Source organism: Amphiura filiformis, chromosome 4 (genome assembly GCF_039555335.1).
Source record: "Amphiura filiformis chromosome 4, Afil_fr2py, whole genome shotgun sequence".
In the NCBI taxonomy this organism is placed as follows: Eukaryota; Metazoa; Echinodermata; class Ophiuroidea; order Amphilepidida; family Amphiuridae; genus Amphiura; species Amphiura filiformis.
Window position 1 is genome coordinate 82,843,321 of NC_092631.1, and position 15,258 is coordinate 82,858,578.

Here is a 15,258-nt window from a genome sequence, read left to right on the forward strand (position 1 = left end):
CACCTGCAACATCACCATCATCATCATTAATTAGTACCATCACCACCACCACCACCATCACCATCACCACTACCATCATCATCCGCATCATCACCACCACCACCACTAACATCACCATCATCATCACCACCCGCACGCACCACCATCATCACCACCACCATCACCATCACATACATACATACATCACCACCACCAGTCCACCACCATCTCCACCACCATCATCACCACCGTCCACCAACATCACCATTACCACCATCATCATCACCACCACCATCATCATCATCACCACCCCCACCATCATCATCACCACCGTACACCACCACCACCATCGATCATCATCATCACCACCGTACACCACCACCATTACCGCACCATCATCATCATCATCGCCACCACCATCACCACCACCACCATCATCACCACCACCACCACCATCATTACCACCATCACCACCACCATCATCACCACCACCACCACCACCATCATCACCACCACCACCACCACTAACATCACCACCATCACCATCCGCATTACCACCATCACCACCACCACCATCATCACCACCACCACCATCATCACCACCACCACCACCACTAACATCACCATCACCACCACCATCATCACCATGACATACATACATCACCACCACCATCATCACCACCGCACCACCATCATCATCACCACCACCACCATGACATACATACATCACCACCACCACCATCACGTACCACCCATATCAAAACGTTAGGGTACCCTATAGGCCTACGCACCATAGCGTCATTGATCATTTTCTTATTTCATTCCATTAACAACCGTCCACTGACATCAACAAAATTCAGACATTTTCTCAAAACATTTGTATTACTAAAATCACCATCACCACCACCACCACCATCATCATCCGCATCATCACCACCACCACCACTAACATCACCATCATCATCATCACCACCCGCACCACCATCATCACCACCACCATCACCATCACATACATACCGTACATCACCACCACCAGTCCACCACCACCATCATCACCACCGTCCACCAACATCACCATTACCACCATCATCATCACCACCACCATCATCATCATCACCACCCCCACCATCATCATCACCACCGTACACCACCACCACCATCGATCATCATCATCACCACCGTACACCCCCGGGCGTACACCACCACCACCGCACCATCATCATCACCATCGCCACCACCATCATCACCACCGTACACCACCATCATCATCACCACCATCATCACCACCACCACCATCATCACCACCACCACTAACATCACCACCATCACCATCATTACCACCATCATCATCATCATCACCACCACCACCACCATCATCACCACCACCACTATCATCACCACCACACGCACCACCATCATCACCACCACCACTATCATCACCACCACCCGCACCACCATCATCATCACCACCACCATGACATACATACATCACCACCACCACCACCATCACGTGACCACCACCACCCTACCACCACCACCACCGTCCACCACCACCACCAACATCACCATTACCACCATCATCATCACGTACACCACCATCACCATCATCATCACCACCACCACGTCCCGGGGGGTTCACTCCCATTGTGGCCTGTCATCCGCGATAATGAAAACGCGTAACTTGAAAGGGTAGTTTTTCGTGGGTAGGCACGATACGCGCGTAACGTGTTTAGGGTGTCAAAAACATAAAATATTGGAAAAAAGGGTAGCAAAATTGCAATTGCTAATACGCGGAAATGAGATTTAGGGTATGAAATTTGATGCAAGGAAGAAAATCCGTGTTTAGGGTATTCGTTTCAGCCAAGGGTTAAATCCTTGTTTAGGGTGCTTTTCAAAAGTTGATTATCGCGGATCATGTGTACAGGCCACAATGGGAGTGACCCCCCGGCACCACGTACATCATCATCGGCATCATCACCACCGTACGTAGGCCTACACCACCACCACCACCACCACCAACATCACCATCACCACCATGGCATCATCATCACCGGCACCACCACCACCACCACCATCATCACCACCACCATCATCACCACCACCATCACCATCACCACCATCACGTACCATCATCACCATCATCATCACAATCATCATCACTATCACCAGGGGAAGGTGGGGCATAACGGACCCCCGGGGCAAAACGGAACCACCTGCAAAAATAGGCCTTGGCAATACTGCTGTCTATGCAAATTATATTGAGGAACACAAGTATGGCTACGAGGATTTACAACAAAAATTTTATCTGAAACAATCCACTGACATTCGAGCAAGATCGAGTCAAAAATTACTACCCGTCTGGTGTAAGATATGTAGATGTTTAATGCGCTGAAATTTTACTTCATTAATATCGGATTCCCAAATAATTGTGTATATTGTAAACACGAAGGTACTAGCCATGAGCTGTATTAAGTGCATGGCCTATATGATGTAGGCCTATTATGCATGCAACCAATTTCTAAAAAATCGGGTATGGGGCAAAACGGAACCCTAGGTGCGGGCATAACGGAACAGGGTTCCGTTTTGCCCCGGGCGTTTTGTCCCACAGATGGGTTCCGTTTTGCCCCAATTGGACATGACTTGTCTTCACTCAAGGAAATGTAGGCGTTAATCTAGGGGCCTACTCGAACATGGTAAACACTTCGCTGAAACATAGACATATAACTAGACCTACATATAGAATTAATGATTAAAAGTTAACCACTTACTCCACAGAGATGGTAGGCCTACTGAATATTTCTTTCTAATCAAATATTGGTCATTCATATTATAGACCTACTAGGCCTATAAGAAGTTAACCACTCACTCCACAGAGATGGTAGGCCCACTTAATATTGTAACTGAATATAGGCCTACATATAACTAGGACTAGGGCCTAGTGGATCAACTAATATACGTTTGCACCCAGGGTGCCGTTTTGCCCCATAGGGGGGTTCCGTTTTGCCCCGATAGTGGGGCAAAACGGATTTTTTTTTGAAAATATTTCTTCATTTTTATAAAAAATTGTAAGATTCAAGTTATATTGGTTAATGGTATATTAAAGGTAAATACAAACTTCAACTGAATATATAATTTTTACAGTCATATTACTTATGGTGACGTCACAGAGCATCCTCAAAGTTAAGTGTTCCGTTATGCCCCACCTTCCCCCATATATCATCATCATCATCACCATCATCAATATCACCATCACCATCATCATCACCACTCATTACGAATTTACGATCATCATCATCACATCACCACCATCACCATCACAATCACCATCACCATCATCATCACCACCACCATCATCATCACCATCACCATCATCATCACCACCCGACCACCATCACCATCACCACCATCATCATCACCACTACCACTACCACCACCATCACCATCATCATTTAATATCACCATCACCACCATCACCATCACCACCACTATCATCACCATCACCATCATCATCACAATCACCATCACCACCATCACCATCATCACCACCATCAATATTCGCATCGTGAATCATATGATGTGATGGGTGGGTGGGGTGAGTTTCATGCAATATGATTCACTCGCTGGATGTTTTCACACCAGCAGGATGCAGTCTAATCACCCAAAAGTTCGCGCCAGAGTTCAAAGGTTATCAGCTGTGATTACGTGCATGTTGTTTGTTGTTGATTTTACGTGGCATGGTGGTTCAATGGTTGATGAAATCGAAGAACAAGATTACAGGACCAGCAGTTCATAAAACACATTCCATAAACACGATTTAGGAACAAAACCCAGGTATAAAACCTCCGAATCAATATGGCCAAGAAAGACGAGGTTATTTTTCTATTTGACGTTGATGGCACATTAACAGAACCAAGAAAGGTAAGCTTAAAAATTATACTTCATATAAATCATAATGATGATAATCATGATACAGTTACCCCGGGACAGTTACATTGTTATTTGTATTGTTGTATAGTACAGCATGTACAGGCCTACCCTACATGTATTTTCATTACTCATTTAGACTAGCTGAATTTCTCTAGCCTTCTCCACTCCACACGAAGGCTAGTATGAGGAACCCATACCGTACTTAGCTAGTACGGTCATGACGGTATGGGAGGATCTGTATAACATGCAGAAAGCGAGTGCAACGTAATTTCAATTAGAGCAATTATTAAAACGTACAACTACAAGGCTCCAGAAGCTTAAATATCTGCATGTTTGTCATAATATTAATTACACGGGTTGTTGTACTTCTTACCTAAACGTGCATGGCTGAAATTGTAATTAATACTCCATTATGAATCCAGAAAAAGTTTTCTGGAGCACACAATCCCAATGTAACTTCAACTTTTAGTGCCGTAAATATGAAATATCACATGATCAGATGTCACGTGGTACATGTCAGCTCTGTGCGATGTTTAGGCTGTTTTCCCAGTCGCTGCAAAAGCATCAAAAATCGTGTACGGCCACCCATGGCCGTACGCAATCAACTAATAAACGATGTGCACTAGAGTGTGATCGGAATCCGTCCCTCACGTGAGGGACGGACATCAATAGATTAATTGCTGTGTTTAATTAACCCTTGTTAAAATTTATTCCTTTAAGTTCTAAAGGTTAATATATAACCCTTCAACCAATAGTTATTTCATGCATGAAAATGTTGCCACAAGTGCATCAATTATTTCATTATACAAAATTTTCATGTGTGAGGGACGGAAATCAATAGAATAAGCAATCACCACCATACATCTTCAAGTTTTCTATTGAATATTATACACATGTTTAATCAATATACTTTTCATGAAAGAGTAATGTTCCATCTCTCCAAAAATCAAGAAATTTGACTCAGTTTGTTTTCAAGGCATCTATGAAGCGGGTCCAAAGTTTATGTGAAGGACGGACATTTTCTATGTGAGGGACGGACAAAATGTTACAAAATTTCAAATTTGGCAAGATTTCTCCAAATCCACCACTAATGCTATCCTTGACATCTAAATGAAATGCAGTTGTCAAAATAATTCAAGTTCAGTGGAAATATCATATGATTATAGTATACCCCCTAAATACTTGTGTGAGGGACGGACAGCTTGTCTGTGAGGGACGGACATATGATGGCCTAAATATCTTACGCCAGTTGATTCATATAGTTGTGTGCCCTTAAGGTGCACTGAGCCTGGATGAGGTCTCTCTGTCTCTGCACTCGTGGAAGCTACATGTGCCTGGTTGTGATTATCACATTAGATTAATCCCTAATCCATTTATTGGCGTGGTGACAGCTTGGATTCGAAACCAGTCATCTCTGAAGTCTCTCAGCTGACCTTCCTGACGAAATTGGTGGTCATCTTGAACCCTAAATGTGTGATCTGTCACAAGACTGTGAGCGACCAGTAAGCTTAAAACAGTAAGCTTAAGCCTGCAAGGCTGCATATTAGCTTTTATTCTGGTTCACATACACGAGTGTAAATACAATCAGCATGGCCACAACACATCGTGCGCCGAAGCAATGGCCTCTAACAAAGAACGAAACAATAAACTCATTTGAAAGCTGGAAACATAACCTCCAGTATACACTGTCATTAGACCCAAGCTTTTCTCCCTACTTGGTTGAAGGAGCGGTATGGGGCAAAAGTCAAAAACTTCCCTCTTGAGGTCTCACTAACGATGGTGAGGACATACAGGAAGCCCAAAGGAAAACAGCAGTCCAGAAAAATGCTGCATTGGAGCTTATGCTTGGACAAATAGCCAACTATTGTCCAATTATCTCACGGAATACAATACTCAAAAACTGCACCAGCCTGAACAAAATATGGCAAGCCATCCGTCTCCATTTTGGCTTCCAAACAACAGGTGGCCACTTCCTAGAGTTCAACAATATTACCCTTGGCCCTGATGAACGGCCAGAGGACTTGTACCAGCGTCTAGTAGCATTCACCGAAGACAACCTCATGCGTGAAGGAGGCGGCATCAGTCACCATGACCTAGTCATCGATGAAGATGAGGAGATTACGCCTACACTAGAAAACTTTGTAGTGTTAACGTGGTTGCGTCTTATAAACCCTGATCTGCCCGATTAGTAAAGCAGCGATGCGGTACAGAGCTAAGATCCGCACCTTGGCTTCTATCAAAGCCGAAATTTCTCAAGCTCTGGATTCGCTCCTGGATGAGCTGAGCACAAACGATGCTGCTCGCAGCATGCGCACTAGAAGTCAGCGTAGACCGATGCCTAACTTGAAAGCTAAGAAATCATTTGGTAAATCCTGCCCTCTGTGTGAGCAAGCTGGTCGGCATGACCATGCGCATTTCTTAAGCGAGTGCTCGTACCTCCCTGAAAAGGACAGAAAATACCTGGCCAGCTTTCGTCAGCTTAACATCCTTGATGATTGTGACAGCGACTCAGATTTAGCATGCGCCTTTGTTGACCAATCTGACCTTAGTGCGCAGCCCAATGTTCAGACAGCGCTGCGAATTCATGTTGATCAGTCTCCTAATTATGTAGATGCATTCCACAAGCACCATGCGGTCCGTATCACCATTGACAGTGGATCCACTGGTAATCTCATTCGCGAAAACACTGTCCAACGATTAGGATGCCCCATTCATCAGAGTTAGCAGTCTGCCCGTCAAGCTGATGGGTCATCCCCTCTTAAGGTAGTTGGGGAAACAACAAACACCTTTACTCGTGACAGACACTCCTTTGTCTTTAAAGGTCTAGTTGTTAGAGACCTTGACGAAGAAATCCTTGCAGGTATTCCCTTCATGAAATACAATGATGTTGCAATTCGCCCTGCTAAGAACCAAATCATCTTGAAAGATGGTACAATTATCACATATGGCGCCAACAAGAGCCCCAAATCCCAGCACACTGTTCGTCGTGCCCATATACTTCGTGGACCTTCTCAAAACACTACCATATGGCCAGGCTCATACGTTGAGGTAAATCTCCCTGCAGACATCGTTGAATCAGATGCTACTTTTGCCATTGAGCCCGTGTTGATACCCGCTCGGTAGGTTCCTACCGCCCAAACAAGCCTGGCCCAAGCCTGATGTAATCACAAGTATTGCAGGCAGGGTTCGCATTCCCAACAATACTGGTGTGCCACTTGTCATCAGAAAGCATGAACATCTTGGCCAGATACACACTGTTTATTCACCATCACTAACTTCTAAGCCATCACACACTGCTGCAGCAGCATCAGTCAATGTCCCAAAGCCCAGTTCACCGGTTAACTACTCAGCTGCTGTTGCCCTTGACCCAGATGGTATACTTGGCACTTGTGAGCAATCCAACTTCCGCAGTCTTCTCGATGAGTACGATGAGGTTTTTGACCCTAGTTTCCCAGGTTACAATGGTGCTCTCGGCCCTTTCAAATCTGTGGTTAATATGGGACCGGTCCAACCCCCCCAACGCAAAGGTCGTCTCCCATTGTATGCACAGGATAAACTCCAAGAGTTGCAGTCAAAGTTTGATCAGCTTGAAAATGCAGGCGTCTTTGCTAGACCTGAAGATGTCGGTGTGCGTGTCGAATACCTTAACCCGTCCTTTCTTGTCAAGAAGCCTAATGGAGGCTTTCGCCTGGTTACTGCATTTGCTGATGTCGGTAGATATAGCAAGCCACAACCCTCTCTAATGCCCAATGTGGACTCAACATTGCGTTCAATTGCCAAATGGAAGTATTTGATTGCCACTGACTTGACTAGTGCTTTCTACCAAATCCCTTTATCCCATGAGTCCATGAAATACTGTGGTGTTGCAACTCCCTTTCGTGGGGTGCGTGTGTATACACAGTGTGCCATGGGTATGCCAGGTTCTGAAACAGCCCTTGAGGAACTGATGTGTCGTGTCCTTGGTGACCTCTTAGAGAAAGGTGTCGTAGCAAAACTCGCTGATGACTTGTACTGTGGTGGTAATACTGTGGATGAACTTGTTGAGAATTGGCGTCAAGTTTTGCAAGCTTTGTCTAAGTCTGGGTTACGTCTTTCTGCTTCCAAAACAGTCATTTGCCCCCAAAGACAGTAATTCTGGGTTGGATTTGGTCAAATGGAACCCTTTGTGCTAGCCCCCATCGCATCGCCACACTTTCCAGCTGCTCGCCTCCAAGCAAAGTTGGTGGCATGCGGTCCTTCATCGGTGCATACAAGGTTCTGGCCCGTGTCATTCAGAATTGTGCCAGTCTGGTAGCCCCATTAGATGATGCTATTGCAGGGCACCAATCAACTGAAGAGCTTACATGGTCTGATAGTTTGCATACTGCTTTTCACAAGGCTCAAGCAGCACTGTCTTCCGCTAGGGCAGTCACACTTCCCCATCCCAATGATCAGCTTTGGATCATTACTGATGGATCCGTGAAGAAACATAGCATTGGGTGCGACATTGTATATTTCCATAATGACAAACTCCTCCTCGCCGGGTTCTTCAGTGCTAAATTGCGTGATCGACAGCCAACATGGTTACCCTGTGAAATTGAGGCGCTGTCTATTTCTGCCTCCACCAAGCACTTCAGTCCCTATGTTATTCAGTCCAAACACAAGACATGTATCCTCACTGACAGCAAACCTTGTGTTCAGGCATATGAAAAGCTCTGCGGGGTGAGTTTTCAGCCAGTCCTCGCGTGTCCACATTCCTCTCCACTGTCAGTCGTTTCCAAGCGTCTGTTCGTCATCTTGCAGGATCAGCTAACACCCCCTCAGACTTTGCTAGTCGTAATGCCCCTGACTGCACTGAGCCCACTTGTCAAATTTGCTCCTTTATCAAACGTGAAGAGGAAGCAACTGTCCTTCGTGTTTCCGCACATGACATTCTGTCCAGGAAAGCTAAGCTCCCTTTGCCAGCAAAGCAGCCTGGCATGCTATTCAGCAGGAATGCCCGGATCTGCGACGAACACATGCTCATCTAGTTCAGGGCACTCGCCCTTCTAAGAAAGCTACTTCTGTCAAAGATGTGAAGCGCTATTTGCAGGTTGCATCTATCGCTAGAGATGGCCTACTTGTTGTTAAATCGTGATCAACCATTGTCCCCAACTCGCGATTGTATTGTTGTTCCCAGACAGGTCTTAAATGGTCTTCTCACTGCCCTGCACATCCAACTTGACCATCCTCCAAACATCAGCTCAGTTTGGTGACCCAGCGTTACTTTTATGCTCTTGATATGGACAAGGCTATTGATCAAGTGACATCAACTTGTCACCAGTGTGCTTCTCTGTCCAATGCCCCTAAGGCATTGATCGAGCAGTCCTCAAGTGACCCTCCCGATGCAGTTGGCATTTCTTTTGCAGCTGATATCCTGAAGCGTAGCCGCCAGCTAGTCCTTGTGCTGCGCGAAACCTCAACGTCCTACACAGCTTCTTGCATTGTCGAGAATGAACAACATGGCACATTGCGTGATGCCCTGATTCAATTGTGCATTGAACTTCGTCCACTTGATGGCCCCCTGCAGTCATTCGTACTGACCCAGCACCAGGGTTTGTTCGACTCGCCAATGACAAACTTCTCACACGTTACCATCTATCGGTTGAGATCGGTCGTGTTAAAAATAATAACAAGAATCCTGTTGCTGAGAAAGCCATTCGTGAGCTTGAAGATGAGTTGCTCAGACAAGATTCTACAGGTGGTCCGGCTACAGCATTATCACTTGCCATTGCTACTGCAGCCCTTAATACTGCATCAGATCCCGAGGTCTTTCAGCCCGTGAGATGTGGTTTCAGCGAGACCAGTTTACCAATGAGCAGGTTCCTTTCACTGATTGTCAAATGATTCAGGCCCAGCATGCCTTGCGAAAAGCCAACCACCCACACAGTGCTCATTCAAAGGCCCCATTAGCATCTGCCTCCCCAGCAGCAGAGTTGGAGGTTGGTGATCTTGTCTACCTCTACTCAGATCGCAAGAAATCTCATGCTAGAGATCGCTACTTAGTCACTACTATCGAAGGCCCATGGTGCAACATCCGCAAGTTTGTGGGTTCTCAGCTTGAATACTTCTTATCGTATCAAGAAATCTGAGTGCTTTAAGGTCCAGTATTATCCTGACCTGGATTCTCGTCCCTTTCCCAAGTCGTCTCCACCCACCGAGGATTCCGAGTTTGTTGAAGTGGTCCCTGAATGTACTCCTCCAGAGCCTCCTTTCATACCTGGCGAGTTGTCCACACCTGCTACTTGTGACCCCCTGCCCAGGAATGCTAATCACTCGCACCCCAGTTCTGAGTCAGATCCTCGCGATCCCTTGCGCGATAGCGGTCATAGCTCCAGCAATACCTCCGGTTTGGTTGCACAGTCTAATCCATGTACCGGTAACAACAGCAGTGAGGTTAGTGAAAGTATCCCCCAAGCTAGTATGGTTGGCCCTGAGATCATGCCACCATTGCTCACACAAAGGCGTTCCGCGCGCCCTCACAAACTTCCTGAGCACCTGAAAGACTATGTGTTAAACTAAATGGACAGGTCACTGTGTAGGCCTACCATGACATGTATATCCATCACCGGTGTCCTCCTATGGTCACTTCATTGAACTTTGAACTGATTTACGTATGTCATTTGGAATTCTAAAAGAAAACTCTGGAACTGACGTTTACTTCTTTGAACTTTGAACCATTTTACATTCATGTTGAATGTCAGTTTGTCATTGCAGACAAAAAGATCGACTCTTGAACTGTTGATGTTATTGACTGTCGGCACATTGCCTATTTTGAGTGTTCTAACCAACAGTGTCTTCATTCACATAAGCTGTTAGATTGGTTTCTGCAAGTCAGTTGTTTGTAGTAGTTGTTTAGTAGTGTTAATCCTCACTTCCTTGTGAGGAAAGTGATCTTGTTTTTTTTCTTTTTAAAAAAAAAAAAAGAGAGAAGAGGTAATTCGCCAGTTGATTCATATAGTTGTGTGCCCTTAAGGTGCACTGAGCCTGGATGAGGTCTCTCTGTCTCTGCACTCGTGGAAGCTACATGTGCCTGGTTGTGATTATCACATTAGATTAATCCCTAATCCATTTATTGGCGTTATTCAGTGTGTATTTCACTTTTGATTTCAAATTACACAGAAGTTTTACTTCATGCTGTTTGTTTTCAATACCCAATTGTAGTTTTACTGATAAAGAAGCAGTAATTTACAATAATATTAATTTTAATAAGTTGGTGTGAGGGACAGACAGACCCTCTTTTTTAGCAACAGGACCTTTAATTCCAAAAATTTGGGAGCATGACCTTCTGGGATTGGCCTGAATTTGTTTTAGACAGACTCTCTGACTGGGTAGAAGAATTTGGTTTAATATTTAGTGGCCAAATATTTTCACTCAATATACATTGGTACCTGTACATCCAAAATAAGTTGGTGTGAGGGACGGACATGTCGGTCCCTTAATTAATTAAGGACTAATAACTCTTAGATTTAAAGATTGGTAATTTTAGTTTCTTTATCTCTAGTAAGGTGAGCACTAATATTGATAGATAGGGTGTATGCTATGTTAATTCCTTAGAATATTTCTCAGAGAAACAACTTTTTTGGATTTTTATCCGTGAGGGACGGACAAAATTTCTAGCATTCACCTTCCATGACCTCCAACTCTCTTCTGAAAGACATCTAATTAAAAATCTCATTGATATTTCATGTGGCAGGGGTTGCACTATTGATATGTAAACCAAAATATTTTCACTCAACAAACATTGGTACCTGTACATCCAAGATAAAACATGATTTTTTCTCGAAGTGGACCAGAAAAAGTTCATTTTTTAAGTTAAAAGTTAAAAAAAAAAAAAAAAAAAAAAATATGAATCAGTGCACACATGCTATGCATGGGTGGCTGTATAATATTATACCATGGATACTGTATAATATTATACCATGGATCAAAAATAGGAATTGCAAATGCAATAAATTTTGATGATTTTTTAAAAATATTTTTGTATTTTGTGTTGGGGTTCGGACATAGAGTTAGAGTTTATCGACGACGACGACGTAAATGCGTCTACCGACGCAGCAGCGCTGCGGCGCGCGAAGCGGAACGATGGGAGTTTTACGCGTTTACGTGATTTTTGCTGGACGCGTCTCGCTTTCGACGCTATTCTAGACGTACGCGGTTGTCATTTCGCGACGGCGGGCGTCGACTTCATAATTAGGTTAGGGTTTAGAATGAAGGACGGCTATCGTTAGAGGTACATATAGGATTTAGGGTTATTATGATGGTTAGATTAGGGGTATGATTGTGGGTATAATTTTAGGGCACCCCCCAATTTATAAAACATTCTTCCATTTAGACAACATGGGATATTTTTAGCATGCAATAACAAGATCCATTGTGCAAAATCACAGGTCCATTGCAATGCAAACAGACAATGTAAACAGCTAGCCCTCATTTCATATTCATAACCTTGGATTATACAGGGTGTAAATTACAAAAGGTGTTACATAACAAGCATCTATGGTCATGCAGAATCATAGGTTATGTATGTGTGTACTGTAGTACATTGTAGTATTGGGAAATTTGCCTACTGAATAGAATGCTAATGCACAAAAATTAAATGAACATCTGGGAAAAGTTAAATTATATTTTTTTTAAATTAAATGCAGGCTTTTTGCTAATCGTTTTTCGATTCGATGTTTAGCCATCTCACGATCGTCTGAAATTACAAATAATTGACGCGTCATTTCAAACGGCATAACTGCGTATTTAGCCGATAAAATTCGGTATGCATAAAATTTCATTTTAAAAAGGCTTAATCTTGTACGGTATATGTTTTTGCTACCCTATGGCGATTACAGATATGGCCGTGGCATGCATGCGCTCAGCTACATGCAGTTTCGGTCAAAGAAGAACGGCACTTGTTTACATTTTGAGAGCGTGCACAGCGTAAACACGGACGTGTGTTTCTGATCGGTGATTCAATCGTCTGACAATCATAATAACATACGCGGTAATCTGATTGGCCGATTACGTGTCAAAATGTTGCGTCAAAATGTCGCTCATTAACAGGGCGCTTGCGTCAATCTGAGTAAGGGACTGCCGTTCTTCTCTGAAACTGAGTGTGGTTCAACATGCATGCATGTATATGTGTACTGTGTAAGTAAGCTTAAACAAATTTTTGTGTACTCACTTCATCAAAATTGAATTCACTATAAATCCATTATAACTTGACTTCGACGAAAACATGGAATTGAATCAGGCCTTATAGTTAAATATATAGACCTAGCCTTTCAAGCACATGACACTGTTCACTTTCAAGTTTCAGCTCTTATTATTTGATAAAACCGCCACTTCGCAATAGATAGGATGTCGCCATTCTTATTTGATTTGTTTTTCTTGTTGCACACCACTATACATGCACAAATCCTCATTGACGACATGTTCATATTGATGATTTTGTCAATGCTGATGGGAACTACAAATGAAATTTGGTATCAAAATAAAGCTATTCATAAGTGATAATGTTATTATATTATCTGTATACCATGCTAATCATCAACTTCTTTTAACCATCAACCTTACAACCCCCTCCCCACCCCACCCCCCGTTTTTTCCCATTTACTCAACCTTGTGTTGTTCTCAGAATAAAACACTGAGTTTGGAGTTTGATTCGAACCCGATTTGGTGGTGTGTAAAATCAAGATTTTTTCAAGACTACTCACCCCATACTAGCTTCACAAGTATGCATTTCTCAATGGGCTAACTTTTTAGCCTGATTACAAGTCCTTTTTTTAAAACAACAATTTCTCATTCAATTAAAGCATCAAAATAAATTGCAAATTTCTAGATTTTTTTTAAATTTTTTTTTTTAATGAAACAATATGGACTTTTCATGGTCCATTTCGAAAAAAAATCCTCTTATAAGTTAGTGTGAGGGACAGACATGTCCGTCCCTCACATTAATTAAGGACTAACTCTTAGATTTAAAGATTGGGAATTTTAGTTTCTTTATCTCTAGTAATACACATGTCACTTGTATGACCCACCCTAGGACCCCCGGGGGATGTGCGTCATGGTTGGGTCATTTACCAACCAATAAGTGGCGCAGGGTGCGGTCATTTACTCAATATATGCGTCACAACATACCCGAGGGGTGCGTCAGTGTCAGTCACTTTACCTAGAAAAGTGCGTCAATGGTGCATCAGTGTCAGTCAAAATACCTAAATGGTGAGTCAAATTTGCGTCATGAGGACAGTCATAATCCTTAACATGTGCGTCACAATTTTGACGAGGGGCTCAGTCATTGTTGGCAAATGTCCGTCATTGTTTAGACGCACATGTGGGTCATGGTATAGTTAAATCCGACGCACCTTTGTAAAGTGACTCACCACTCCCGGGGGTCATGGGGTGGGTCATACAAGTGACATGTGTATAAGGTGAGCACTAATATTGATACATGTAGATAGGGTATATGCTAATTTAATTCCTTGAAATGTTTCTCAGAGAAAAAACTTTTTTGGATTTTTATCTGTGAGGGACGGACAAAATTTCTAGGGTTCACCTTCCATGACCCCTCCTATCTTCAGGAAGACATCCAATTAAAAATCTTATTGATATTTCCTGTACGCAAGGGTTGTACTAATAATCTGTAAACAAAAATTGACAATAGCATATAATCTCTTCCTAAGAGAAGTATTTTCATAATAATGCAACATAGTGTCCGTCCCTCACGCTACAAATAATGCACACAACTTTAGCGGCACGGAAAACACAAAATTTATGCGACAAATTTTTTTTTTTTTTTTAGATTATTAAAATATAATCCTTTCCACCAAATTAAAACCATTTTTTATGAAAATTTGAATAAATCCTATTTTTCACCAAATGTTACCCAATTTCCGATCACACCGACTAGTCTATGAATCAAGCCTTTGGAGTAATTCGCCCTGTGTAATTAGAGTTTGACACATAAAATATGACTTCCAATTTTAGTGCCGTAGGTTGCATGTACTGAAGTTTTTTAGATGGCATTTTTCATCTTTTTTTGGTGATTGTACATATGCAATGCAGCATATGGTTCTTTTCATAAGGAACACAGGATTAGTTTGATGAACAATTTAGAGTGAGTATATGTGTACTTTACTGACAAATCGATGCACTCAAACTGAGATGCCTCGTCTGTGCAAACTTAAAATAGGGCAGCGTCAATAACGAAAATGTCATACCGATACATTTTTGTAAATGACACGTCTGTTTTGCCCGGTTTTTTTAAGTTTGCCTTGCGAACTACACGAAGGCTAGAGCTAGAGCTATTAGTATTACATGTACATTCATTACATTACAACAGACAAA

General features: G+C 42.9%; 1 protein-coding gene across 1 annotated transcript in view; it reads left to right on the forward strand.

Annotated features, from left to right (window-relative positions):
* Positions 1-3,702: 3,702 nt before the first annotated feature.
* LOC140151524 (phosphomannomutase 2-like) overlaps positions 3,703-15,258 on the forward strand; it is a 31,429-nt gene continuing 19,873 nt past the window's right edge. The window contains exon 1 of the mRNA XM_072173893.1: positions 3,703-3,897. Coding sequence (XP_072029994.1) covers positions 3,832-3,897 — 66 coding nt within the window. The 5' untranslated portion in view covers positions 3,703-3,831. The remainder of the gene's footprint in view (positions 3,898-15,258) is intronic.